Genomic DNA, 27029 nt, shown 5'->3' with positions numbered 1-27029 from the left:
GGTTCATTCCAGGGGAGGCAAATAGATTCTGCCTTTTTCTGCTTGGAGTAAGAAGTGCCCACAAAGAAAAGAGAGGATGGCAGCCCTCCGTGGGGATCCTCTACCACACCCCTTTAACCATTTCATTCATTGCGAGGGAAGGAACTCGCTCTTACTTCTAAGCCTTAGACAAGCCCCATGTAGAGAACACTTCATAGAGCAACTTTTCTCTTTTATCTGCAGATTATTTTGATTCACAGTCTCCATCCTAAGACCTAATGTCTTCCTTGCATTCAATTTATATTCTCCTAAAATACTTCTCAAAAAAACGGTGTATTTCCAAGTGCTGACTCCCACTAAAAGGTTGATTCTCTGTATCTAACACTATTCTATCGATAATTTTTACTAACACTATTCTAACTTTGAGTTCTGTTCTGATAATGATCGCTTGGGACTTTTAATGTACCTATCATATAAGGCTGATAACCCTTTAAGTCAGGGATAGGACATCTTTTTCTGCAAAGAGCCAAGTGGTAAATATTTTCAACTCTTGGTCCATACATTCTATCATAACTACTGAACTCTACAGTATAGCAAAAGCAGCCATACTTAATGTACAAATAAATGAACATATCAGTGTTCGAATAAAACTTGATTTACAAAAATAGGCAGCAGGCCAGATTTGGTCCAAAGGCCATACTTTTGTTGATCCCTGCTAAGAGATAAGTTTGCCTTTGGTTTATTTTGTCTAACGATGAGGTATTTGACTTTCAGAAAGTCATTTTTTCTGAAACTCACTTTCTTCCTCTATAAAATAAGGGTATTGAAGTGATCAAGAATAAAATACCTCCTTATGCCTTTAGAGCAGTGGTTGGCAAACTGTGGCTCACGAGCCGCAGTTTGCTGCTCTGTTGACTAATGAGTTTGCCGACCACTACTAGACTAAATGTTACCATGTAGTTGGAAGTTGTGAGGACTAGGCAAATATGGCATGTTGTGTGCAAAGAGGTAAAGGCAAATGAATTTGCCAACCATATGACAGTGGTTGGCAAACTCATTAGTCAACAGAGCCACAGTTTGCCAACCACTGCTTTAGATGAAATGCTGAAAATGGCCACAGAGATGGGTTGTTTCTCTATGACAATATCTTGGGTTCCTGTTGATATTCCCAGGGGCCTCTCCAGGCCTGCATGTCCCCTTTTCCGTGTCTCTTTGTCTGTATGAGCCAGTCTGTCTGTTTCTGCATGTATTTTTCTCTCTCTGCTCAGGGTTTATTCAATTTCCACTTTATTTTATGTGTCTCTATCTTTTATTCTTTGTGTATACATATATCTGTTTCTTCTTTCTGCCCTGCCTCTCTCTCCTGACTATAATGTTGAATAGCTATATATTTTTCATTCTTTTCCTTTTTAAATGAAAAAAGTGTCCTATTCTTACTTTTCAAAATAGCATAATTTATATATCTTTCAAATTTAAAAAACTTTATTCATGCATAATACTTAGCACAATATCAAACATATGGTATCCAATAATTATTACATCCTATTACCTGGCTTCTCTTTATATAACTAAGATTATTTTTTCACCTAGGTCAATGATTCTGAACAGAAAAAGAAGGTTGATTCTCTGTATCTATAACATTTTTTTATTCTTTCTCTTATCCAGGACACCAGGTCTTGGCCTCCCCTCTGTCATCATATATATCTTTGGGGAACAATAAAAGTGTAGGGCCAAACGCCAATCAAGAGGCTGTTGGCTCAGTCAGCCTTTTGCTCATCCACCCCATGGTGAACTGGTACCTTCTATAGGATATTTCTCTTCTGTTCACTCTACAAGTACTATTGAGCACTCATTATGCACTGGATAATAAGAAGAGTGCAATGAACAAAGCAAACACAGACCCTGCCCTCAAAGCAAACACAGACCCTACTTATTGTTAACTGGGAGACATGGGCAATACATAGGTAACCAAACAAGAGTGGGACAGTGGACACCCGGAGGGGAAGACTATTCTGAACTGCTTTTGATGGTGAGGCCTAAAGGATGAAAAGAAGCCAGAAGGAAGTGCCAAGATTGACCTAGTCAGAGGGAGCAGTTCTGTGAGAGGCCGGGGGCCGGGGTAGTGTGGCTGGAGGAGGTCAGCAAAGTGGGCAACCAACCAAGCTGGACTCCCAGTCCAGGCATGATAAGGGGTCCTGGTTCCATTCCAACATAATGGGGAGCCACCAAAGGATTTAAGGCAGGAGAGTGGTTGGCCTGATTTGTGTGTTAAAAAGATGACTGTGGCTATGGTAGGGGGGTTAGATTGATGAAAGAGAGAAAGAAGCCTCTTCAGAGATGGTGGCAGTGGGTGAAGAAAAAGGAGAACGATCTGAAAGATCTGAAGAGGTAGAAATGGCAGAATTGGCTGATGAATTAGATATGAAGACAAGGGGGTGGGAAAACCAAGGCTGGCACCAGGGTTCTGGCTTCAGTACCTGGTTGTGCATTGCAGGGCAGGGGGCCTGAGCGATCGATAGTTCCATCAGAGATGACTGTACAAGTGCAAGGAGAGATGTCAGGTAGGCAGTCAGATATATGAGTCTGAGCTTGGACTGGGGATTTGAGCAGAAGATATAAATTTGGGAGTTGTCAGTCTTGAGAACGAATATTATCCCCTAGTGAAAGGGGACAGGGAGGGGAGAAGGGGGCCCAGGACCAAGCCTGAGGACTCCAACATCAAGAGGGCAGAGAGAGGAGGAAGACCTACATGGGAAAAGGAGGGGGAAGCAGGGAGAGAGAAGGAAAACCAGAGGAGAGTGGCAACCTCAGGGGCAAGAGAACAGTGTTTTAAGAGGGAGGTGGTGTGGTGGAGACTAAGGGAGATTGTGGTCCTTGGATATGGCCACAGAAAAGCTCCCAATGACAGTAACAAGAGTGGCTCAGCTGGAAGGAGGTGTGTGGATTGGGGTGGGGTAAATGGGTAGAGAGACTCTGGAGACAGCCTGTGAAGACAACTCTGAGATCTTAAGTTATAAAAGGCAATAAAGAAATACACCCACAGAGATTGAGCGATCAGGGTGGGATGTTTTTGAGAGAGAAATACTAGATTGTGTTTGGAAACTCAAAATGATCACTGGAGAGTTCTCGAGATTGTGCTTTGGTTGTTTTTGTAATAATGATGAGAACATACAACTGTGTAACTCTTCACAGTTTACCAAGTGTTGTCACACACTCTTATCCTCACAGCCATCCTGTGAGTTATGTAGCAATAGATGTAGTAGAAGTAATGAGGAAGCTGACGCTTAGAAAAATGGGTATCAAGCTCGAGGTCAGCACCAGAAAGTGGCAAAGCCAGAAGCCCACACCCAGGCTGCTCTGGACCCAACCCCCAGGCCCCTCCCTGCCCATAGCATTCCTATCCCAGCAGACTGGCACCAACATTGCATGGCACTCACATGACTGTGCGTTGTGCCCTGCTAGTACCCCTCAAACAGACTTCCCAATTGCCTCCAAGCCATCACTTCTGCCTGCTGGCCCAGCCTTGGAGATGATGAAGTCACATCTGCTTTTTAAGAACATGGACCCTGTCCCACTCCTAACCCCATTTCACTGAGTTTCAAAGCCTCCCGAACTTCTAGAATTGCCCCCACAATCTCTGGCAGGTGTCACAGAGAAGAAGCATGAAATCTCACATACCGTACATCCAGCCCCCCAGGCCGATCGGTGTGGGATCTGACATCCTTTGTGTAACTCACTGATTTAGTCCAAATCTCTTGTTTTGTGGAAGAGAAGCCCAGAACATGGGTTTCTGACCAGCCAAAGTCACAAAACTAACCTCTGGCAGCATCAAGACCTGCGAGAAACAAATAAAATCAAGGATGAGAAGGTTCTTTGTAAATAGTGAAGTGCTGTAGAAATATAGGGTTATTATCACCACTGTTTACATGAAATCCTCAGGCATTTCTCACCATCACTACTCTGGGGGAGGCTGTCAGAAAAAAATTTAAACATGCAGAGAACTGCCCGACCACTGTGGCTCAGTGGTTGAGCACTGACCTGTGAACCAGGAGGTCACGCACGGTTCAGTTCCCCATCAGGGCATATGTCTGAGTTGTGATCCCTAGTTGGGAGCATGAGAGGCTGTTGATCAACGATTCTCTCTCGTCAGTGATGTTTCCATCTCTCTCTACCCTTCCCTTCCTCTCTCAAGGTCAATAATTATTTTTTTTTTTAATTCAACCCTAGCTGGTTTGGCTCAGTGGATAGAGCATCAGCCTGTGGAATCCGGGTTCGATTCTGGTCAAGGGCACATACCAGGGTTGTAGGCTAGATCCCCAGTGAGAGGCCATGCAGGAGGCAGATGATCAATGATTCTCTATCATCAATATTTCTCTCTCTCTCTCTCTCCCTCCCTCCCTCCCTCCCTCTCTCTCCCTCCCTCCCTCCCTCCCTCCTTCCCTCCCTCCCTCCCTCCTTCCCTCCCTCCCTCTTCCTCTCAGAAATACATGTTTTAAAATGCAGAGGACTAAGAGTGTTGGCATCATAGGCAACATGGAAAGAACATAGGATTTGGACCCTGGAGATGGTTAGAGGCCCAGCACTGCCGTGTGAGCTATGTAACCTTGGACAGCTCACATGGCCTCTCTGACTCTGTTTCTTTTTCTATAAAAATGCCTTCCCTACCTTCTTTCTGGGATTATGTGGGGTTCGGGTGAGACAATGCTTATGAAAGTGCTTTTAATGAGGTCCGGAACCCTGGGACTAAGTGTCTTGTGAGGAGCACTAGGGATAGTGGCAAACAGAAGACCCAGAGGCTTGGAGGACTAGAGTTGAGCTCCCAGAAGGCACTTCCTGTCCCTGGGGGCTGGAGCCAGCTGCTGACAGTGCTGGAACCCGAGGGTACTGTCTCTCCTGCCTAGAAGCGTCCCCTGGGTCATGCCTTGTCCTTCACACAGCCCTCAGACAATCTTTGTCAAGACGTCTAATGTGCGACCTTCCATCACCCGGTGCTGACTCAGCCTCCCGTGAGCTCTGTCTCCCCTTTTCACACTCCGTGGGTGCCAGAAGGCTCCCGGCCAGTTGCTCAGCATCCCCCAAATTTTACTGGCTCTGCACTTGGTGATGAAGGAGAGGGCCAAATTGGATCTGTTTCAAGAAAGCAAGAAGTGATTTCTCTCCAAGACCTTGGGGAGTTCTTCCCGCCCTCTCCGTGTTCTCTGTCCCGGACCATCCAGAGGCTGGCAGCTGAACTCAGGATGCTCATGCTCGGGTTAGAACAAAGACAGGAGACCAGGAATGGAGGCTGGCCAGGTTCCTTTGGAGAGCCTGGCAAGCTGGTTTCCCAGGAGCAGTCAGAGGCCTTCACACATTCATAGCTGTGCTGTCCCGGGGGGTGACCTTGGGCATGCCACTTTCTCCAGGTGGAAACATGAAGGGAAGAGATCAACCGTGGGACACCGAAACCCTTATGACTTAACAGTGAGCTCTGGGGTCTCACTCATCCAGTCACTCAACAAATATTTATCAAGCACCTCTGTGTGCCAGGCTCTGTTGTAGGCCCTGGGGGACAACACAGACAGGAAGTTCTGCCCTTATGGAGCTGACATTCCAGTGGGATCAGACAGAGAAGGAACAGGCAATCAAGAAGAGACAATGGTCAGCTGGTGGTAACAGCCATGGGGAAAGGGGGGTGGGAGGGAGGAATAAGGAGGGCAGGGTGGAGGTGGTTGCAAGTTTCAGGAATGTGGGCAGGAGGGCCTCACTGAGAAACAACAATTGAGCCAGGGCCTGAAGGAGGTGAAGGAAGGGGGCAGCCATGTGGAGATCTGCAGGAAAAGCATCCTGAGCATAGGGAGAAGCAAGAGCCCAGGCCCTGAGGCAAGACCGTGCCTAGGGGCTGCGGGAGTGAAACAGGGGAGAAGAGGACTGCTGAGAACTTTAATCTTTTGGTTAAAGCCTGGCAGGTTCAGCTAATGCCTTTAGATGTATTCGTAATCTCCCTTCTGAGATGCGAATTTCGTACATACTGTTGAAATGCTGGGGCTTCTGTCAGGAGAGAGTCACTCCTGACCTCACCCACAAAGCCTCTGCTCCTCCTCGGCTCAATCACGTAAGGGCTCTTGGGATAGCAGACAGGGCCCGGGTTCTAACGCCAGCACCTGACCCCTATTAGCTGTGTTACCTTGGGAAGGGCACTGAACTTCCCTGAGCCTTTGTTTCCCTGATGAAGCTCACCGGTTGCTCCATCTGTAAAATGGGTTTATTATACAGCCTTCCGCCCCTCCCTCCCCTAATTGTTGTTAGATTTAAAGGAATGAGATCCTAAGTATGAAAGTGGCTTTTACATTGAAATGGGCAAGCTAAATGTCTGGGAGGTTCTTGGTTTCTTCAGGGCAGCCTGTGGTAAAAGGCTTGTCACTGGTTTTCCACTCCCCTCCACTCCCCTGCCTCTTCTATTGTGTTCCCTGGGGCCCAGTGGACTCTCAATTGGCCGGGGGGGGGGGGGGGGGGGGGGGCGGGGGGGCATATCTGATTCATGGACACTCATCCAACACCCAGGGACCCCCAGGACAAGCTGCTGAGGGCTCCCCAGGAATCCTGTTGGGCCGAACTTGCCCACAGTGACCTCTTCGGGAGGACTCTGAGCCCTTTGCTGGTCAGGCGGAGGCAGGTGGCCCAACGGCTGCTCCCCAACGTTCCCTTCCCCTCCCCGCTCCAGGTACAACGGCCCCAACCTGGTTCTGAAGTACGACCGGGCCCAGAAGCGGCTGGTGAACATCGCTGTGGACAAGCGCAGCTCCCCCTACTACGCGCTGCGGGACCGGCAGGGCAACGCCATCGGGGTCACAGCCTGTGACATCGACGGGGATGGCCGGGAGGAGATCTACTTCCTCAACACCAATAACGCCTTCTCAGGTAAGGGTGTGGTGCCTCGGGCCTCCTCCTGCTCTCCACCTTCTTCTCCCAGTACCACTGGGGCAGGGCCTCGGGGACCCGGGCCGCCCTAGACATCGTCCCCCACTGCCTCCAGGGCCTCGCTCTGTCCCCGCAGGAGAGCCCTTCTCCTCGTGTGCCTGCAGCTGGCCCTCATCTCCTGGCGGCTGGGCCCGGAGATGGAGGGCCTTGAGCCAAAGTCGGGTTCTTACCTTCAGACACTGTCCTCTGGCCTCCCTGTAGGAACAGTCCTCCAGTCCTCCGAGCCCCTCCTTCCCGCTCCCTCTCCACTGCTCTGGTCAGGCTCAGCCATGCAGCACGTCTCACCCAGGTGGCCACAATAGCAACAAATGGTCCCTGTAATTGCCCTCCGTGCTGTTTCAAGGGGGCCTTTCTAAAATGCTCTGAAATCCTTCAGTGGCCCCACAGCTTTCGGCGTAGCTCATTTATTCACACCACAGATTCCTGCCAAGCACCTACTCCATGCCAGAGGTGCTGGGCAATGGGGGTACAACTTTAAGGAAGACAGACCTTGAGTTCACGGAGCCTCTTCTAGCCCAGAGCATCCATCCTGGTCACCTGGGGGTGATGTGTAAATGTGGATTCTGACTCAGCAATCAAGTAGGGCCCAAGGCCCTGCCCTGCTCACATACTCTTGGGCTGTGATGATGCTGACGGTCCAGGGACCACACTTTGAGTAGCAAGGTCCTAAGGAAGGGAGGAAGGAAACCGATGCACAGAAGGCTCAATAATGGTAACAATGATGATAACAGGAAGTCCTTAAATAGCACCTACTGAAGCAGGCCATGATCTAAGCACTCTATCATAATTACCTCACGTAGGCCTCACGATGGCTTGATCAGGTTAGGTACAGGTGTAACTCACTTCTTAGCTGAGGAAACTGAGGCACAAAGAGGTCACATGACTTTCCCAAGGCCTCACAAACTTGTAAATACCAGGACTCAAATCCAGGGGTCTGACTCCAGCTTTATCCTTTTCACCAAGACACTCTATGGCCTTACTAAACCCTGTATCTTCAAGGCCTAGCAGAGAGCCTGGCTCGTATCAGGTACTCAGTATGTCTCGAGTTGGGGGGCTGTGTTTTGGGGCTGCAAGAGGCTCCCAGTCCCTAACTCTCACATCCTCTAGGGCTGCCTTCGATCCACTAGGACACATGTGTCAAACACAAGGCCCGCGGGCCAAATCCGTCCCGCCAGGCCTTGCAATGTGGCCCGCACCGCGCTGTCATCACTGCACTCCGCTGCGTTTCCATCACAATGACAGTTTATGACTGTTCAGTAAACCATTTGGCCCGCGATTTAGGCTGGATTTTAGATTTTGGCCCCTTCTCTGATTGAGTTCGACACCCCTACACTAGGATGAAGTCTTCTCCTGTGGGGCCCTCACATCTGCAGGGGAGTCCCAGGCCAGGGCGTCCTCCTGGAGGATGCAGGACCGTATGTCCCTGTGAGGCCAGTTCGGATGTGCACTGGATTCTTCCAGGTGGCGGCAGGCTCTGGGGTTGGTCTGACTGATACCATATGCTTCATAGCTGTGTATTCAAGGTCCTAACCTCCTGGGGGCAGGTGATTGCCTGACTAGGAGAACCACCTTCTCTTCCTCTCCCCCACCCCCACACTGGCTGTCCCCAGGCCCCATAATATGGCCCTGCTGGTTGTGGAGCCCAAGCCAGGATCCAGATCCTAGACTGCCTCTCATGTTGAGCCCTGCCAGTTGCATGAATGGGAGGGGATGAGGTTGGAGATGAGGTTGGGGCTGGTGCCAGGGGCAGGGGCGGGCAGGGCTGGCTGGCTGACCGCCAGTCTTGTGCCGCCAAGAAACAATGAGCCACAGCCCCTCGTGGTGTTTTATGGGTTTTCATCTCATCTTGCCACCAAGTGAGGCCTGAGAGATAGTAATTATCCCTACACAAATATCAGGGCATGATTACCCAGCTGGATTTACTGCCCTCTCTCCAACCAAGCCAAGATTGGATTAGGACACAATTAATTGATGGGCTGATCAACCCTTTAATGTGGGACAATGTCAGGAGGGGAGCAGCGGCAAGGGATGGCTGAGGAAAGGGTGAGTCCGCAGGAAGATGCTGGAGGGCAGGGAGACAGAAACAGGGGGAACTCTGGGAGGGGGTGCTCAGCACAGGCTCTGCAGGCAGAACGCCAGAGGAAGGGACGGACTCTCCTCCCTCCTCACTGAGCACAGCACCTGGGACCGGACCTGTCAGGCGTCTCTCAAGCAGCAGCCCCTCCCACTCTCTTAGCCTCTTCCATTGTGAATCCTAGAGCCAGTGGTGCAAGGCCATTAGAAACCCCTGGGGAGCTTTTGTCAGTCCCAGTGCCCAGTGGGTACCCCGGTCCAGCCCAATCCAAACCTCTGGGGATGGGACTCAGTTATCAAATTTCCATGTGTATTGGAGAAGGGGGGCCACGATCCCAGAATCACTTTAGTTCCATGCTCAGCCTAACCGTAGCCCCTTTCCTTCACGAATGCGTGCATTCATTCATTGGACAAATACTTATTAAGCACCTACTGTGTGCTAGGCACTATTCTAGGCACTGGGAATGCCCCAGTGAATGAAACAGAAAAATCCTGCCTTTAGGAAGTTTACACTCTGTCCCCTACATGACCTTATATTTCCCTAGGTACCTGACTCCCCTCTCCCAACCCCTTGGACCACATGTGTCAAACACAAGGCCCGCGGGCCAAATCCGTCCCGCCAGGCCTTGCAATGTGGCCCGCACCGCGCTGTCATCACTGCACTCTGCTGCATTTCCATCACAATGACAGTTTATGACTGTTCAGTAAACCATTCGGCCCGCGATTTAGGCTGGATTTTAGATTTTGGCCCCTTCTCTGATTGAGTTCGACACCCCTACCTTGGACTCTAAGCTCCTTGAAGGCAAAACCCCTGTCTTGATCATTTTATGCATTCCTCCGGACCAGCCAGAACTTGAGCATCCTAACAGCACAATTAAACCTTGATAAGTGACTCCAGAAGAACAGACAAGACACAAGCCATTAGGCCTGAGAGATGGTTTTGCCAACAGAGGACAAAGTAGGGGAGACAGGCAAAATGGAGTCCTCCCTACTCTTCTGCCCAAGGTCCTGGGCTTCCTGGGTTTGAGGGCACAAGTGTTCCTCAAAGAGGCTGGGGCTGGGCCCCCAGGGCTAGGGGGTGAGGAAGATGGTGCCCCACAGCCTCAGGCTCAGGCGTGTACCTCCTCGTGACCTTCTGTGGGTTGAGGGATGTCTGTGAGTTTGAGTTAATTTTTCAGTTGAGTGATCCAATTGATTCATCGACAGTGGGCGGGATGTGGACTCCGGACATTTGTGCTGTGTCAGCACTTCCCAGGGTCCAGCTGGCATTGCCACCCTACCCACCGCGGTAACCTGAGATCCTCTCCAGGAGCCCCCAGCCAGCCCCCACCTGCCCTGGCATATGACTGGGGGCTCTGTTAGGTTGTGGCAGAGCATTAGAAGGACCTGTGGCAGGACAGTCCCTGTCCTCTCGCTCAGCCAGCCCTCGGAACGTCAGCACTGGAGTGCCTGGAAGAGGGCAGAGACCTGCATCCTGGCAGTGCCACGAGGGAGTCAGTCTGTATAACCTGGGATCCTCCCTTTACTTACTGAGCACCTTGGTCAGGATATTTGATCTCTCTCAGTCTCAAACCCTTCATCTGTAGAACAGGAAAAATCATGTGAATTTCATAAGCTCTGATTTGGGGTTTGGGGGACAAGAAGAGATAAACCAAAGAACTTATATGCTTACTAGAGGCCCGGTACACAAAAATTCATGCAAGGGTAGGGTCCCTAGGCTTGTCCGGCAATCTGGGCCAATCGGGGCCTTCTGGCTGCTGGCCAGGGCCTTCCTTCGTTCCGTGCCACCCCTTGTGGTCACCACATGTCATAGCGAGCGATCAAACTCCCAGTCTCCCAGTCAAACTCCTGAGGGGACACTTTGCATATTAGCCTTTTATATATGTAGATATGCATAGCCCATGGACACAGGGTGGTGAAGACCTGGCAGGGGTGGATAGGGGCTGGGAGAACAGGGGTAAAGGGAATAAACGGGAGACATCTATAATACTATTAACAATAAAAAACACACATTAAAATTGTTTTTCATAAGCTCAGCTACAATGTCTCCGTAGACTCTCGCCAAAGCCCTGACCCTCTCCTACAGAACGCCTCCTGCCATGAGCCAGGTTGCCTTTCTGACCTTGTTTCCCCCACTCTTCCTTTTATGGAATGCAACTCTTCATTGCATTCCCACCCGAGGCTTTCGAGCATGCTGTTCCCTTTACTTGCTTTTCCCATCACTGTTCTCAGGGCTCACTCCTTCCCTTCACTCAGGCCCCTCCTCAGATGAGCACCTTAAAATCATACCCTTATCTCTGCTTTACCCTCCCCTGGCTTTATTCCTCTTCATATCCCATACCATTGTCCGAAAGCATGTCATGCATTTGTTTGCGGTTCGCCTCTGCTCAACTCCACAGGTATGAAAACTTTCCTGTTTGCTGCTGTACCTCCAGGACCAACGTTCTGATGTCACTCAGTAAACATTTAATACATACATTTAAGTGAACAAATGAGATCATGAAAGAAAGGCACATATAGTGTCTGGGACTGAAGAAATGCCCTCTGCGCAGTGGTTGTTCTAACCGTGTGGCATGAAGAAAGCCAGAGCCTCTAGCAGTGTCCTGGGCAGAGGTTCCAGAGGCCTTCCTCCTGGCCCTGGGGAAGAGAGACTCTAGGAGCAGAAGGAGAAAAGGACCATAGTGTAAACAGCTGGCCACCCAGATGATGGTTCCAGATGGGCATGGGTCAGGGGTTAAGAATTGGAGAGTGGCCAAAACCGGTTTGGCTCAGTGGATAGAGCATCAGCCTGTGGACTGAAGGGTCCCGGGTTCGATTCCAGTGGGGGTAGGGGGGATGCAAGAGGCAGCTGATCGATGTTTCTGACTCTATCCCTCTTCCTCTCTGTAAAAACTCAATAAAATATATATTAAAAAAAAAAAAAAAAAAAAAAGAGTTGGAGAGTGGGTGAGAGGGAGGGAACAGAGAAAGGTTAACCACAATCCTAGGAAGGCCAGGGCCTGAAAACCGGCTATGGCTGAACTGACCTGGAAAAATACAAGCCAGTGTGTTGCAGGCAATACTGACTTGGTGAGCACCACATAGAAGAGCGTGCAGACAAAGGGGGGAGAAAAGGCTGGTCCCAGCACCTCCTTCCACACCCAGGAGCCCAGGGCCTCCTCCAGTTCCCAGTCAGAGCCCATCCCCCAGGAGTCCTGCACTGGCCACCAGCTGCTGCCCTGCAGGGCCCTGAGCTCTCCTGCTCCTGTGATCTGAGGGTTACATCGGCATGAGCTGTGAGTCCCACCACTTGCCTCGTCCATTTTTATTCATCCTCTGAGGAGAATGGTCCCTGCCAGTGTGCTGTCTTCAACCTACACATACCTCCCTCCTTTTCTACACAAATAGTAGGATGCTCTCCTCAGTACTGCCTCTCATTTTTTTAAATATATATTATTTCATGGCAGCACATAAAGAGATGTCTTATTTTTTATGGCTGTAGAGTACTCCATTGTATAGATTTTCCACTCATTGAATAGGTCCTCTATTGACGAACACTTAGATTCCTTGCAATCTTTTGCCCTTAAAAACAGAGCCACCAAATCAATAAGTTTGTATAACGGGCCATTTTCCACAATTGCAGGTGTTTCTCTGTAAGTGTGTAGAAATGAAATTGCTACATCAAAGGCATATACGTGTGCCGTTTGGATAGTCATTGCCAAATTGCGCTTCAAAGGGACATTCCTAATTACATCCCATCAGCCCTGATGCAAGTGAGCACTTCCCCGTGTTCTCGCCAACACCGTGCGTCATCGTTTTTTAAAATGTTTGCCCATCTGATAGCAAATATTGGTACCTATGTGTAGCTTTGATTTTCGTATTTCTTAAAATGGATGAGGCTGAACATATTTTTATACAGTTGAATCTCTTGTCTGCTCGTAGCCTTTGCCCATTTTTTTCCTTATTGATTTGTAACACTTCTTTAATAAATTAGGAAAATTCGCTCTCCATCTGCAATACAAGTTGCAAATAGTTCCCCCTTGTTTGTCATTTTTCTTTTGTCTTCGCTCACGGTGGGTTTTGCAATGCGGAAAATTTTTATTTTTATGGGCCTGGATTTATCGCCCTTTTCTTTGATGGCTTCTGCGCTCTGTGTTATACTTAGGCTTTCAGCAGGGGCTTTTGTAGCCTCTCAGAGAGGAGGCGTCAGTCACCGTGCCAGGGAGAAGAAAGGGAGCTGGGGGCGGGACGCACTTCCAGCCGCCTCTGCCTACTCAGCAGGCGAGCCATCTGCTCTTGAGAGCGAGCACACCCATTGTCCAGCAGCTCCTTCACCTAGACCCGGGTCCAGCCGCATCCGGGTACCTACCCCTTGCTATTCGGAGTGTGTTCCGAGCAGCATTGGCAACAGCTGGAAACTCATGTGTACGCAGAATCTCAGGCCCCACCCCAGACCCACTGAACCATCCTGCATTTTAACAGGATGTCCAGGACTTCCTATGCCCGGGAAAGCCACTCAAAGGCAACAGATCCCTGGGACTCAGTCTGTGGCTCTGGTCTTTCCCTTCTGCCCCTCCTCCAGCCTCACCGCTCTGCACACTGCCATCCTTCATGGCCAGTAACCTCTTTACCATGCCTTCCGCAGCCACCCTACAGCCACCTGAAATGCACGCTGTCTGAAGGCGGGCTCCTGCCACCCCCAGCTGGCCCAAGGCCCTGCTTCTGTTCCTGCCACCACACTGTGGACCACTCCCAGCTCTGCCCCACCACACCCAACTCTGCCCTCCCTGCTCCCAGCACCGCTTCCACTCACACTGTCATCACCCTGCATCAGGCATGAGCTATTACAGAAGTGGCCATCCCATCAGTTGCTCCCTTGTTTACCCACCACTCACTCCACTGCCAGGGTAATCTTCTGGAAGCACTGTCTTCCCCAGATCAGAAACCACCAACTGCCCCTCCGCCCTCAGTACTAGAAGTGGGGGGTCTCGCTGCCCTGCCATGCTTCCTCCTCCACCTGCACAGACCCTCCTCTCTAGGCAAGCTCAGTGCCCCTCTGTGCCTTTGTCTATGGTCCCTGCCTGCCTCCTCTGCCTAGCTAAGCCATACGGTGCAAGGCTCAGAAGCGTAGGCTTTGGAATCAGACCCGGGTTTGAATCTGTCTCAGCCATTTACTAGCTCTGTGACCTTGGCCAATTAACCTCTCTGCCCCTCCATTTTCCACCTGTAAAATGAAGTGCACTGTCTCTCAGGGTGGCCACAGGATGTAGCCAAGATGATGGTTGTAAAACAGGAATGCTTCCTGTAAAGCCTGGCTATACTAAGTGCTCCATAAACCAGCCATTGCTGTTATTACTCTGACTCTTCAAGTCCCCGTTCAGGTGACTCCTCCATTACAAAGCCCTCGCTGATCACTGTACCCTATTCAGGTGGTCAGCAAACTCATTAGTCAACAGAGTCAAATATCAACAGTACAATGATTGGAATTTCTTTTGAGAGCCGAAAACCGACTTCTACGCATGGGCCACGAAGTTTCAGTCACACTGAATACGCGTGCCTGCATGTGGTATTTTGCGGAAGAGCCACACTCAAGGGGCCAAAGAGCCGCATGTGGCTCATGAGCTGCCCTATTCCATCCTGATTTCACCAAAATTCCAGGATGCGCTGTCCTGCCCTGCCCTGAGGGGTTCTGCTAGCTGTGGAATCTTAGGCAAGTCCTGTTGCCTCTTGTGCCTCAGGTCCTTCACCTGTAAAATGGGCATGAAAATAGGACCCATCTTGTGGGCTGTGTTGGGGTTGACTGGGGGTTAATATGTGGCATACCTGGCATATAGACAGTGCGTAGAAATGTTAGGTAGTAGTAGTTTTGCTACGATCCCATGGCATCTCCCCTACCTGTCTGTCCCTCGTGCTGTCAAATGAACCATAAGTGCCCTGGGCCCTGGGCAGAGACTCCTGTTTCCCTGGGGCCTCTCACAGCAGCTGGCACTCAGCAGGGCCTGGTGGGCACCTGAGTCTCACCCACTGGGCCTGCCCAACTGGCTGTCTACAGTCACTGGCAGTTCCATTGGACTCAGACCTTCAGGGCTCCTTTAATGCCAGGATGCCAAAGTCGGGGGGTGGGGGGAATGGAAGTCCTCAGAGGTGCCTCTCACAAGGGCTGTGACCTCCAGAGCCTCCTGCCCTGCCCTTGAATCCCTTCCTGTTTCTCTCAGGCCCCTGCCCTCTCAGCATCTCCCCCCGGGACTCAGGAGAACCCTTCTCTTCTGCAGCTAGCAGCCTCTCCTCTCCCGAGCAGCTGCCCCCTACTCCCACCCCGACTCCGTGAGGGACCCAGGGCAGAGTGCAGCTACAAGGAGCCAGAGGCAGGATTAGGTGCTGACATGGGCCGGGGGGGCCAGCGCTGGGTGTTTATGGCCAGTGCCATCGACCCGCACAGCTCGCTGTTTATCTGTCTTCCTGACACACCTAATTACCCAGGTTGCAGCTGCCAGAGCGTTTGCTCTTCCTAAATCACGGGCTCCCATCCCTCCCGTCGCCCAAGCCTCGGGCCTCTGCCTGCAGAAGGGCCGCCATTGATTTTGCCGTTCCCATTTATGATCTACAAGGCTCCGCATCGCTGCTGCACATTTTACCTTAATTAGTTTATTCTTCTGGGCGTCCCCGGTCAGCCCGGAAGCCAGGAGGCTGGAACGGAGGGAGAGGCTCGCAGCACTGGACGCCCTACCCCTCTGGCCAGACAGCAACACCCTAGGACAGCACTTTGCTCAGAACAGCCCTCATTCCACAGGATGCTGACAGGATGAGCTGCACAAAGGGGTTCCGTGGCCTAGCTCACTTGGGAAAGGCGGGGTTCAATAAAACGATGCGGGTAATTTATGGCAGGACTTTTCCAAGTTTTAATAGACTCACCTCCATTGTGAGAACTCCAAGAGGGGGACGGAAAGTGTGGTCTTCGCCGAACTCCAGCGATCACTGGGTCTTTTCTACCTCGTGAAAACAGGGTTCCACAAAGCACACTCTGGGAAATGTCGTCTTTGGAGCGATGAGGCAACCAGAGGGGGTTAGAACCCACCCTGGGCCCGTTTTTTTTTCTCCTCTCGTCCAGCTGAGGCCAGAGCTGGGCCACTGAGCACTTTCTCCCACAGAAGTGGCCATCAGAGCCATGCGGAGCCCCGGCTGCCTGCTGTCAGCTGCTCTCTCACCTGGCCCAGGCCGTGGTCAAACGGAGCCCCGGGGCTTCGGGGGGACTAGCCTAGCTGGAAGGACGAGTCTGTAGGGGCCCTGGTTTGACAGAGAAGGGCAAAGGTCACTGGCTGCTGGGGGAGGCTGGAGAGCGGGCAGCCTGCAGGGCCCTGGGAGGTCCCCCAGGCACCAGGAAGCGATGACAAGGCTGCCACTGCCTCCGGTGCAGCCTCCAGGATGGCAGTCTGGGTCCGCAGTCCCTGTCCGCTGTCCTGAAATCCAGACCGCTCTGAAAGCCTCAAGTGCTTTCTGTAAGTTTGCAGGAAAATGAGAGCTGATAGCAAAACCTGTCCCGAGCTGACGGGAGCTATTTATGGCTTTATTTATCCCACTTGGTGTGAATATTCATATATTTCACTGCAAAAATATTAATGCGCTTAATTATGGGGTGCCACCCTGGTCCCTGCTGGGCGTGTTATGTAATAAACGGTGTGTGGCACTGTTACATTTCTAAACCAGGAAGGAAAAAGTCTAAATTTCTAAATGCCTCTGACTCCCAGGGATTATGATGAGGGGGTACAGAGCTTCCAGTAAGCAATTTGGGGTGCCGGACCTGGGGCCAGACTTCAGTGCGATTTCTCTTGTAATTCTCATAGCAACATTGTGGGGAGGGTGCACAGCTGTCACCCCCACTCTCATAGAGGAAACCAAGGCTGGGAGGAGAGAAAGAGCCAGCCCAGGCCCCTAGGCTCCCCCGTCAGAGCCGCACCTGTGCTTCTGTCAGGACTCAGCTCTGCAGTTGTCCCAGGAGCATCCTGCCCAACCCACAGCAGCTCTGCGCAGAGCTCGCCGCCGCGGCTCCCAGCCCGAGCCTCCACCTGAGCAAACACCTGCCGGGCTCCCGGACCTGCTTCCAGCTCTGCTCACACAGAGCCTTTCCCTCCCGGGAATCTGGAGGGCATCCCTGAGACCAGCTCCAGACCCCGCAAGCTATGCACCAGTCTCCGTGGGCTCCTGTGGTGTTAGGCCACCCAGAGAGCAAACCCTATTGTCCTCTCCTGGGCAGAGCCAGTGGAGGGGTCCTTTATACACTGCCCTCACCCACACACACTCATACTCACACTTTCACAATCCACTCATTGTCACACTCACACTCCCTTCACACATGCTCACTCTCACTCTCTCACTCCTTAACTTCACACATTCACTCTCCCACTCTCACTTGCTTATTCTCACACACTCATTGTCATTCATTCATTCATTCATTCCCACTCAGATTCTCACAAACCCCTGCAGTGCAGACCTTATGTCCCTAAAGGACCTTAAGAACATCTCACTTATGAAATTGGAATCATTATTTCTGGCTAATATATAACACTCGGGGGTGCTAGGCTAAACCTTTAATGTGCATCGTCACATTTATTCTTTATGGTAAACTTGAATGCAGTTTTCCTCTTTGTCTTAAATATATTTTTATCTATTTCAGAGCGGGAGAGGGAGAGAGAGAAAAACATCAATGATGAGAGAAATCATTGATTGGCTGCCTCCTGCACACATGTGCTCTTAACCAGAATTGAACCTGGGACCCATCAATCTGCAAGCCAACACTCTATCCACTGAGCCAAACCAGCTAGGGTTTGAATGGATTTTTTGTTACCCCCAAATATCAATAAGAAAACTGAGGCTCAGAGATGCTAAGCATCTTCCTCAAAGTCAAGAACTACAATAAAACCTACAAGTAGAATCTGGATGGAACGGAGACTGAGCCTTGGGCTGGTTCATTCTAGACCCTGAGGTCTTAACCACTGCACCACACTCTTCCCTTTATGCTAAGCCCATTGCCTCTCCCCTGGGCCAGCCAGAGAGTCAAGTCCAGGAGCTCTGTCCCCAAGTCCACCTTCCCCAAGCTTCCTTCCCGATTCCTTCAGCTGCTCCTCTCCTGTGTTTCCCGGGCAAGTCCTTAAGGGTAGAATATGATCCCTCCTCAAACAGGAATGCTCTGGGCCTCACATTTGCAAGAAATAAACCAAGAGTGAGGGCTGAGGGGAGAGCTCTGCTTTCATGGTCTCAGAAGGACTTGAGCTCCCACACCAGAGTTCCTCACCATGTCCCCAGGAGGAGCTTCAGGAGGCCACGGACCTCCTACAATTACATATGGATGTTGTGTGATGCAGACTCCCTGTGCTCAGGGGCCTTAACCTTCACCCAGCTCTTGAGGGGATCAAGATCCCAAAAAGATGGAGACCACTGCCCTCTAGGACTCACCAGTCCTGGGAGCAGGGTGCTGATCCTACTGCCACTGGTTCCCTGAGGGTGAAGGAACAGACCTGTCAGAGATAAACTTCCAGCCCCTTCCTTGATCAGAATTGGAGACATACCCAGTTTCTTCTGAGACCCCAATCAGACCCTGCAATCCAGCAGAGAGTGTAGGGGCATTTCCTGGAAAAAGAGGCATTTTGGATTGAGTTTAGGTCCTAAAATAGTGGCAATCCCGGGTCTCCGTGCTGATGACGTAGGAGAACATGCAGACAGGGACATCCCGATGTTCAGGCTCATCTGAGACACACAGTAGCAGCCATGTCACTTCCATAGTGTCTGGGGCCAGGCTGGCGGTTTTCGTAGGCCTCAGAGTCTCTGCTCTCAGCTGAAAATACCTGAGTGCCCCAAACTCAGGCATCTTCCCTGCCTGAGTGAGAACGGCAAGAGTGTTCACCTTGAGCAGACGGCCTCTCCACTAGTGGCCCCAACCCTGTGACAGGTACTCCGAGACCCTGGCCCACCGACCTCCCCTTCCTCCCTCTCTCTCCAGGGGTGGCCACCTACACAGACAAGTTGTTCAAGTTCCGCAACAGCAGGTGGGAAGACATCCTGAGCGACGAGGTCAACGTGGCCCGCGGTGTGGCCAGCCTCTTTGCCGGGCGCTCTGTGGCCTGTGTGGACAGGACGGTGAGTTCAGGGGTGCACAGAGGACCTGGGCCAGGGGGTGGGGGAGACCCAGCAATGTGAGAGCTGGAAGGGAGCCAATAAGCAGACGTCCCCAGACAGAGGGCGGCTCAAAAGAACAGAGCCAAAGGCTGGACCATCTCGGCGCCCCAGTGTCTTGCATGTAGTAGGTGCTATGGAGTAACAACTGAGACTTGCAGGATGAGTGACAGTGCACTTTCACAGCCTTTCTCCCTTGAGGCCCTCCCAGCAGCCAGTGAGGCAACTGGCCAGGTGCTGTCATCGCTGGACAGTGTTGCCAAGGCCCAGCTTAAGGCAGAGGCTGACCCAGATGGATTGGTGGAGTGGCCAGGACCTGAATTGGAATCTCCTAGCTCTAAACCTCGTGCTTATTCATTCTTTCAACTAACATTTGAAGTGCCTACTATGTGCCAAGTGTTGAGCTATAGGGCCCCCAGTAAATAGTTATCCAACACATGAAAGCATGACAAAGGGGCTCACGGGTGGGTGAGTGGGAGGGTGCACAAGTACCGCCGTGAATCAATAGCTCTGTCAATACTTTCCTGCCCTGCGGGTCCACCCTACAGGAAGAACAGGGGAGAAAGGCCCAGCGGGGAGGAGGAGGAGGAGCAGCTGCAGCCATCTGCCCTGGGGGACCTCCCCCACTGGGCATGCATCCCAGTAGCCCTCGGCCAGAGCTGGAGGCGTCCTGTGGAGGTGATTTATCCCTCCTGTCACCTGCGCCCCTGCCGCCCCCTCCTTGACTTTACAAAACAGTCGTCACTAAATGAGGGACCCAGCTGCTGCCCAGCTTCCACGGAGTGGGCAGGGGCTGGGCAGAAGCGAGGGGGCTGGCTCGCTTCAGGAATGAGATGGCACAGAGGGGATTGGGGATTCAGCGTGAACCTTCACAGCAGGGGCTCCAGGACCTGGGAGAAGGCAGGTGCCAGGTATAAATATTTATTTCTTAACAAGCTGGTGCTGAGAAGAGGAGCCAAGCTGGGCTGTGAAGCCACATTTAGCCCTGACCTGAATCTGTGCCACCTGGACTCCTGCCTGGTGGGAGGGAGGAAAGTGGGGGCAGCTCTGAGAGCGGGCCCCAGAGAGTGGGGAGGGTCTAAGAGGTGCCAGGAGGCTGCTGCTGCTGGGGACCTGGACTCCGCCTCCTGCTGGCTTCCGGTCTCCGTCTTTCAGGAACAAGGTTTTCCACACTCTGCTAAGGTGGGAGCCTTCTCAGAGCTGGTGGGAGGGCCTGAAGGTTAATCACAAAGAGATGCTCTCTCTGTCCTAACAAGGTCATCTGCACACCCCACACGTTTAACCGCAGGACAAAGGCACCGTGTGAAATAAAAAATAAAAAAAAGGCATTGGCACCAGCACAATAGGCGGGCACTTAGCTGCTCACTCAGTCCCTGCTCAGCCCAGGCCTCAGCCCATCTGCTGCCAGCAGAAGGGTTGCTTTCCGAGTCCTCCACCACCGCGCAGTCCCTGGGGCCTGGGAACTGGAAGCGGGGAGAGGGAGAGGTCAACGCCAGCCTGGAGGTTGAGAGCCAGGAATGCATCGTGGTGTAGGAAAATGCGAGGGCAATCATAGCAATAATAACTGTCGTTTATTAAACTAACAACATGCCCAGCCCTGGGCTGAGTGGCTTATAAGCATCATCTTATTAAATCCTTATAATAAGCCTATGAGGTAGAGACCCTCAGTATCCCCATTTTACAGGCATGGAAACTATCCCTGGGTACCATTAAGCAACTTGACCTTGGTCCCATAGAGAGCAGCTGGCAAAGCCAAGAATTGATCCTGCCTGCCTGAAAGTGAATCAGGTACCCTTTCACTCCTCAGCTGCCCTGCCTCAGAGTGAACCAGTATCAGGCACACATTTCTAACCACAAGTCCTATGATGGTGTTCACCCTGCGCCTTCCTCAGCCCCCCAGACCCTATCTGGAGCCGTTTAGTCTACCTGGTCAGGGTTTTTCAAAGTGTGGTCCCCAGCCAGCGGAATCAGCGTTGTTACAAATGCAGATTCTCAGGCTCCAGCCCAGTCTGCCCTCCAGCATCAGAAATCCTGGGGTAGGGCCCAGCCATCTGGGTTTCAGCTAGCTCCACAGGTGAAGATGATGCAGGCTCAAGTTTGAGGGCCAACTCACCAGATACAAGCCTCAACCCTCTCCTCTGCCGTCCCCTCCCTCTGCCCTCACAGCCCTCACTTGTTCTCAGCCCCAAACCTGGAACACTGCCTGCCCTTCATCTCCAGATGCCTCGTCACTCACCCGCCTTTCTGGATCCAACTCAAAGCCAATCTCTTACAAGAAGCATTCCCAGGTCGATAATGATTATGCCTCATGTTTATATAGCATTTTTATCTTCCAGAGACCTCTCACACGCATTGTCTCATTTCATCTTCTCAACAGCCCTGCCAGGAAGCGGGGAGAATATGATCCCCACTTAACGTGTGAGGAGATGCAGTGGAAGGGGGTGAGGAATCTGCCCCAGGACCAGGAGCCAGTGAGGGGGGTGAGCCTGGACTAGGACCCAGGCTCATAGCCCTGGACCAGCGGTGCTGGCTCTCAAAGTGTGGTTCCTGGACCAATAGCATCAGCTTCACCTGGGAACCTGTTAGAAACCCAAGTTCTCGGAGCCCTACATCCACATTTTAACAAGCCCTCCACATGTCAGGCTCAATGGTGAGGCCTACTGTCCTAGACCCAAAGCTCTAGAAACATCTTCCTTTTCCTGGAATGACCTCCATCTCAGCTTCCCAAAATGGCTGTGTTCAAGTTCACGCGTGAATTTCTGCCATCTCCTGCAGCTGTCATGCACCTATGTTTGCCAGCTTAGTCACCCCAATACATTGAAGTAGGTATAAGTGCATTTTATAAATACCCTAATTTCTAGCAGAGTGCATCTCAATTTATTTAGGCTTTAATTGCACATTTCTGCATGAAATTGCTAACAGCTGGTAGGGTCAGGCTCCCGAGACAGCGATGGTGACTTTCCCCTTTGGCCCCATTTATTCGCTGTTTACCCAATCATTCCACCCACGGATGCCAAGCTCCTGTGAGGGGCAACAACCACCGCTCCCAGTTCTCCCCTCACATGAAGCCACGTTGTAAAGCCGTGCATTTCAAATCTCCGTGTGCATAGGGTCACCTAGGGGGTCTCGCTTCAGCAGGTCTGGGTGGGACCTGAGAGCTCTAGCGTTGGTGTGATCTCAGATGACACCCACGCTGCTGTTCCAGGGACCCCTTTGAGCAAAGAGGCTTGGAAAGCATCGATTCCCAGGGAGCAGGAGAGAGACTCAGAAAACCAAAAACGAGAGGGTGTCCACATCCCTAGGGAACAAACATCGCTACCTCCTCCATTTTACCTCCCAGCACCACTCAACCAGCTGCCGTGGTTTCCCTACCTTGTCTCTGCCTGGAAGGCCCTTTCCCCTCCACTTCACCTGGCTTGAGGCTCCTCCTCTTAGAAAACCTTTTCTGAATTTCCAACGACGAGGTGCCCTTCCTCTGGTGTAGGATCCCTGCTTCTGTGTACCCAGGAAACCTTGTACACACTTTCTCCGTCATACTAGTACGGTGACATGGGCCCTGATGCCCTCATTGAAAAATGGACCCCAAAGCCAGTTACCTCTCCTGGGGCATTTTGGCGCTCAGAGATGTGGCTGTTGAAGCTGGGGTCAGCAAGTATGCAACACCAGGTATTTCTACCTTTATATATAAATAAAATGTACATATAATTGTCTGATGCTTGATGTGTCAGCAACCCCCAGGGCACCCTCAGCTCCTTTGTTGGCCTCGCCCACCAAGTGCCTCTTCATTAGCTTTCCTGAAGAAAGCGGTCCCAGAGAAGAGAGAACGCCAGGGACCAGTTCGTTGGCACGGGGCCCTGCCCATGGGGTCAATGGTAAGAAGCAGAAGCAGGCAGGAGAGCTGAAAAGAGGGGCTGACAGAGCACACTCTTGTCTCGAACTCAGCAGTTTCCCTGGCGTTGCTCTGTGTGCGTGGCTTGCCTTGAAACCCAACGATATGTAACCGAAGTCCGAAGACTTGAAGTGCGTAGAGCAGAGCGCCTCGAACGTAGTTAGAGCTCAAGAAATGCCCACCATCGGATTAATTGGAGGGAACTGTTGAGAGGGGTGAAGAGGGAAACTAGAAAACTGATTTAGCCATTGCGTGGGTCTCCTGGGGGAGCGGAGGCATCCAGCGAAGAAATAACACCATTACAATGACGGGCAGAACAGACCGGCTCATCAGCAGTGGTGCGGACTACAGACGCGAATGGCTACGGCAACAAGGAGCATGCAAGGGGAAAACATTTGAGGCAGCGCTATAAAGGCAGGAGCGGTGTAATGTGTCTCTCTGTATAATGCGGGGAAAACAAAGGAACGGAGGAGGGAAGGAGGCCCCCTGCGTGTCTGTCGGAGCCTCCCGACTACTGAGACAGAGGAATGAAGAAGTATAGGGTGGGCAGGGGGAGGGAGACGTCTCGGGAATTTGCTTGTCATCTTGGCTGGAGTGAGCGTGAATGAGAGGGAGAGAGAGACTGAGAATAATGGGAACTGGTAGATCAATCAATCAGCAAATATTTATTGAGCAGCTACCCTGGCTGGCAGCTGGAGAGAGCTCAGCTGGAGGGAGGCACATTAGAAAATTGTCTATAAAAAGGTGGTGTGGGGAGAGGGAGGGATGTGTTCTTCTGGAACGGGATAGAAAGAGAAGGAGGGTCGATTTTTGTGGGACTCGGGGGCATCATGCCCTTCGTGGCCTCCGTGAGAAGCACCCTGGAGTTATGCAGGGCACAGCCTGCCAGACCATGGCACGCCAGGCCCGGGGGAAGAACCCCACCCCGTAAAGGAGCTGTGGTCCTGCAGGAGGAGTGGGAGAGCTGCTCTCTGGGGGAAAGACCTCGATGAGTCCCGATGGGCCTGCTCACCTCCTTCCCTTCCTCCTCAGGGCTCCGGACGCTATTCTATCTACATCGCCAACTATGCCTACGGGAACGTGGGCCCCGACGCCCTCATTGAAATGGACCCTGAGGCCAGCGACCTCTCCCGGGGCATTCTGGCGCTCAGAGATGTGGCTGCTGAGGCTGGGGTCAGCAAGTATACAGGTATGCAGAGTGACATGGAGGCTGTGAGCTGGAGGGGTCGGGGGGCCGGGGATGGGGCCGGGGAGGGGCTAGGTCATCAGAGACCACAGGAGAGGATAAGTGGGAGTCCCTGGGGAGGGAGGATGAAGAGTGGACGCCATCCCTCCACCCACAGAGGGCTCCTCCAGCGGTGCCTCTCCGAGGGCTGATGAGATAGATGCCTGGCAGGTGAGGGCTGCAGGGGGCCCCGTGGGGCACAGAGGACATAAGGTGTGAATGCCACAACATCACCCTGTCCTTGAAACCTTTGCCCCACTCCCCGCCGTGACCCACATGACAGGTGCACGGGTTCTGCAGGAGAAAACGGACAAGTTGCAGAGGCTGGGGTTTAAAGCATTCTTTATTGCCAAGCAGCAGATGAAATTATTTACTCACACGTAAGCAGCCAGGAATCGAGGGCTAGCTAAATCCCTGAGCTTCAGCTGGGTCCCGTCTCGGATAACTGGGCTCAGAGAATTGTGTTCTTGTTCCAAAAGCTCTCCAGCGCTTTTCTGGAAGGCAAGCCCTTCCCGCCCGCTCCCCCTCCCCCCTCCCAACCCCCATTTTTCTGGATGGGGGACCTATTGTCAGAGTCTCTGACAGGGAGATCTTTCTAGGGAAGGCTGTTTTTCTAATTCCAGCACGGCTGCTGACTAAACTCTGACAATCTGCCAATAGACTGCTGATGGCAGAGCGATCTGGTTTCCTGTGTTGGGTGCCAGAAATCAGGAAGCCAGAGCTGTGCACAACAACTTCTCACGTGAACTCCTTGCCTCACTCACACCGCATCCGCCCTCTGGACGGAGACATTCTCTCATTGGTCGACCTTCCCAATATAGCCATCCCGGTCTGCAGCACAGACATCCGCTGTGGCAGCCTGCCTGAGTCCGAATCCTGGGCCTGGGAAGACCCTGGAGGGGTCATTTGGGCTGCCCCACCCCCACCCCCTGCTTCCAGACACCAGTGTGGTGGCACCACCCCAAACCCCTACCCAGAAAGGGTTGTCACGGCCTCCCCTGAGTTTATGATGCCTTCCTCTCGCCAGCTTTCCACCTCGGTGAAAGGGGGAGATGGATGGCGGCCTGTCTGACAAAGTTTGTGGGAACATATGACTAGACAATAAACCAGTCTGCACAGCTCAAGCCCGTCAGAGCCCTCCAGAGCTCCACACGTGCATGTGCAGAGGAGAGGCTGCGTGTCGGTAATAAACTATGTTTTCCCGGGGAAAGGGATAAACACGCAGGAGCTTCAGCCTAGATTTGTACAATCTGTTTTCCCCGAATAGGTCCCAGTCCTGCGCACTGGGCTGGCTTGGCAATTAAGTGCCTTGATCTGCAGGAGGAGGAGGGCGGGCTGGGGAGATGTAGCACTTGAAAACGATGAGATGGGAGGGAGGCAAGGTCTGGGAGAGAGCGTTCTGCACTGAAGGGAAGGATTCAGGAGGTGGCCGCTGGGTTTGAGCAGGAAGGGGACATTGTTCACGCTGGCTGGGCTGGCAGAAACGAGGAGGGGGAAGAGGGGACCAAGAAGAGACAGCTGAGGAGCATGGATGGGGATGGGAGCACCAGCCAAAGGTGCTGGGCTGTGCTGGAAGGACCAGGCGACTCAAGGAAGGGATGGCAGCTTCTGTGGAGCACGCAGGCAGGCTGGGGCAGCTGGCATGCCCAGAGGACATGTTAGAGCAGCTTTGCAGACCTCCAAAAGCCATTTGGCTGGCAAGAACGCATTTGGCCCACCATGTTACTATGATGTCTGCCTGCCTTCTGCAGCCCACCCTTGCCCTGTCTGCCAAGCCCCCAGCAACTCTACCCTGCAGCCCCTATGGTCATTCCATTAACAACTCATGGACATCTGGCTAGAATATTAGCCCTGAGCACACACACACCACCCCCCGAGTCCCAGAAATGGACCCCAAATGTAAGGACCACCACCACAGCCCAGCCTGATTGCTGAGACTCTGGCACATGGCCAGTGCCATGGGGCTGGGAAGGGGTGAGGAAGCAGGCAGTCAGTGCAGGGCCCTGAGCGGGCTGGGAGGGTAGCAAGCCCCAGCCAGACGTGCAGTCAGAGAGCCGCAGGTCCCAGGAGCCAAGCCACACCACGCCCATCTGCTGGGCAGACCTCAGAGAACTTCCCATTTTACAAAAGAGCAAACGGAGTCCTCGGGCAGAAGGGAGTTGCCCAAGGTCACACAGGAGGGTGTAGAGAAACTAGCCCTCGCTGGCTGACCTTTCTGATGACCTCCAGCTTGAGAATCCTGCTGAAGCCTGCAAGACTGGGGGAAACACACCCCAGGGACTGCCACTCAGACTTTTATATGGTCCTTGGTTTTTGTGGCTGAAGCAGCCGCCTGGCCTGGGGTGCCCAGGGCAGCAGGGGGAGGCCCAGCAACCAGGTCAGCAGGCCGGGTGATGGCACTGCCCGCACTGGCTGTCCGGCTCCTCCAGAGGGGGAGGAGGGGAGACCTCTCCAGACTGTCTATTCTGCGGGCGGCCGCTGCTCTGCTGGGTCACAGTGCCATCTAGCGGCCAGCGTGCCCTCTCTGGGGATTTGGGGGACTCGAGGGTCCCTGGAGGGGCACTGGGAGAGCCAAGAGTATACACCCATGACTTCTGGTTCATTGAGAATCCCAAGCCCTGACTTCCTCAGCTGCTCACAGCCTCTTGGAGCCTGGACAGTGCTCCAAGGAACCCTGAGTTAGTTCCCCCATCGCAGAGTCTGGTGTGGAATCCAAGGAGGGGGAAGGGGGGGACCAAGAGGTCTGCATTGCCTCTGGGG

General features: G+C 52.4%; 1 protein-coding gene across 2 annotated transcripts in view; it reads left to right on the top strand.

Annotated features, from left to right (window-relative positions):
• Positions 1-27029, top strand: part of CRTAC1 (cartilage acidic protein 1) — a 133934-nt gene that overhangs the window by 75881 nt on the left and 31024 nt on the right. For both annotated transcript variants that reach the window (XM_036438780.2, XM_045581970.1), the window contains exons 3-5: positions 6680-6876; positions 18983-19119; positions 24077-24233. In XM_036438780.2, the coding sequence (XP_036294673.1) occupies positions 6680-6876; positions 18983-19119; positions 24077-24233 (491 nt within the window). The remainder of the gene's footprint in view (positions 1-6679; positions 6877-18982; positions 19120-24076; positions 24234-27029) is intronic.

The sequence above is a fragment of the Pipistrellus kuhlii genome, unplaced genomic scaffold (assembly GCF_014108245.1).
Source record: "Pipistrellus kuhlii isolate mPipKuh1 unplaced genomic scaffold, mPipKuh1.p scaffold_m20_p_15, whole genome shotgun sequence".
In the NCBI taxonomy this organism is placed as follows: domain Eukaryota; kingdom Metazoa; phylum Chordata; class Mammalia; order Chiroptera; family Vespertilionidae; genus Pipistrellus; species Pipistrellus kuhlii.
Note: the sequence above shows the minus strand (reverse complement) of the source record. Positions and strands in the feature narration are given on the sequence as shown.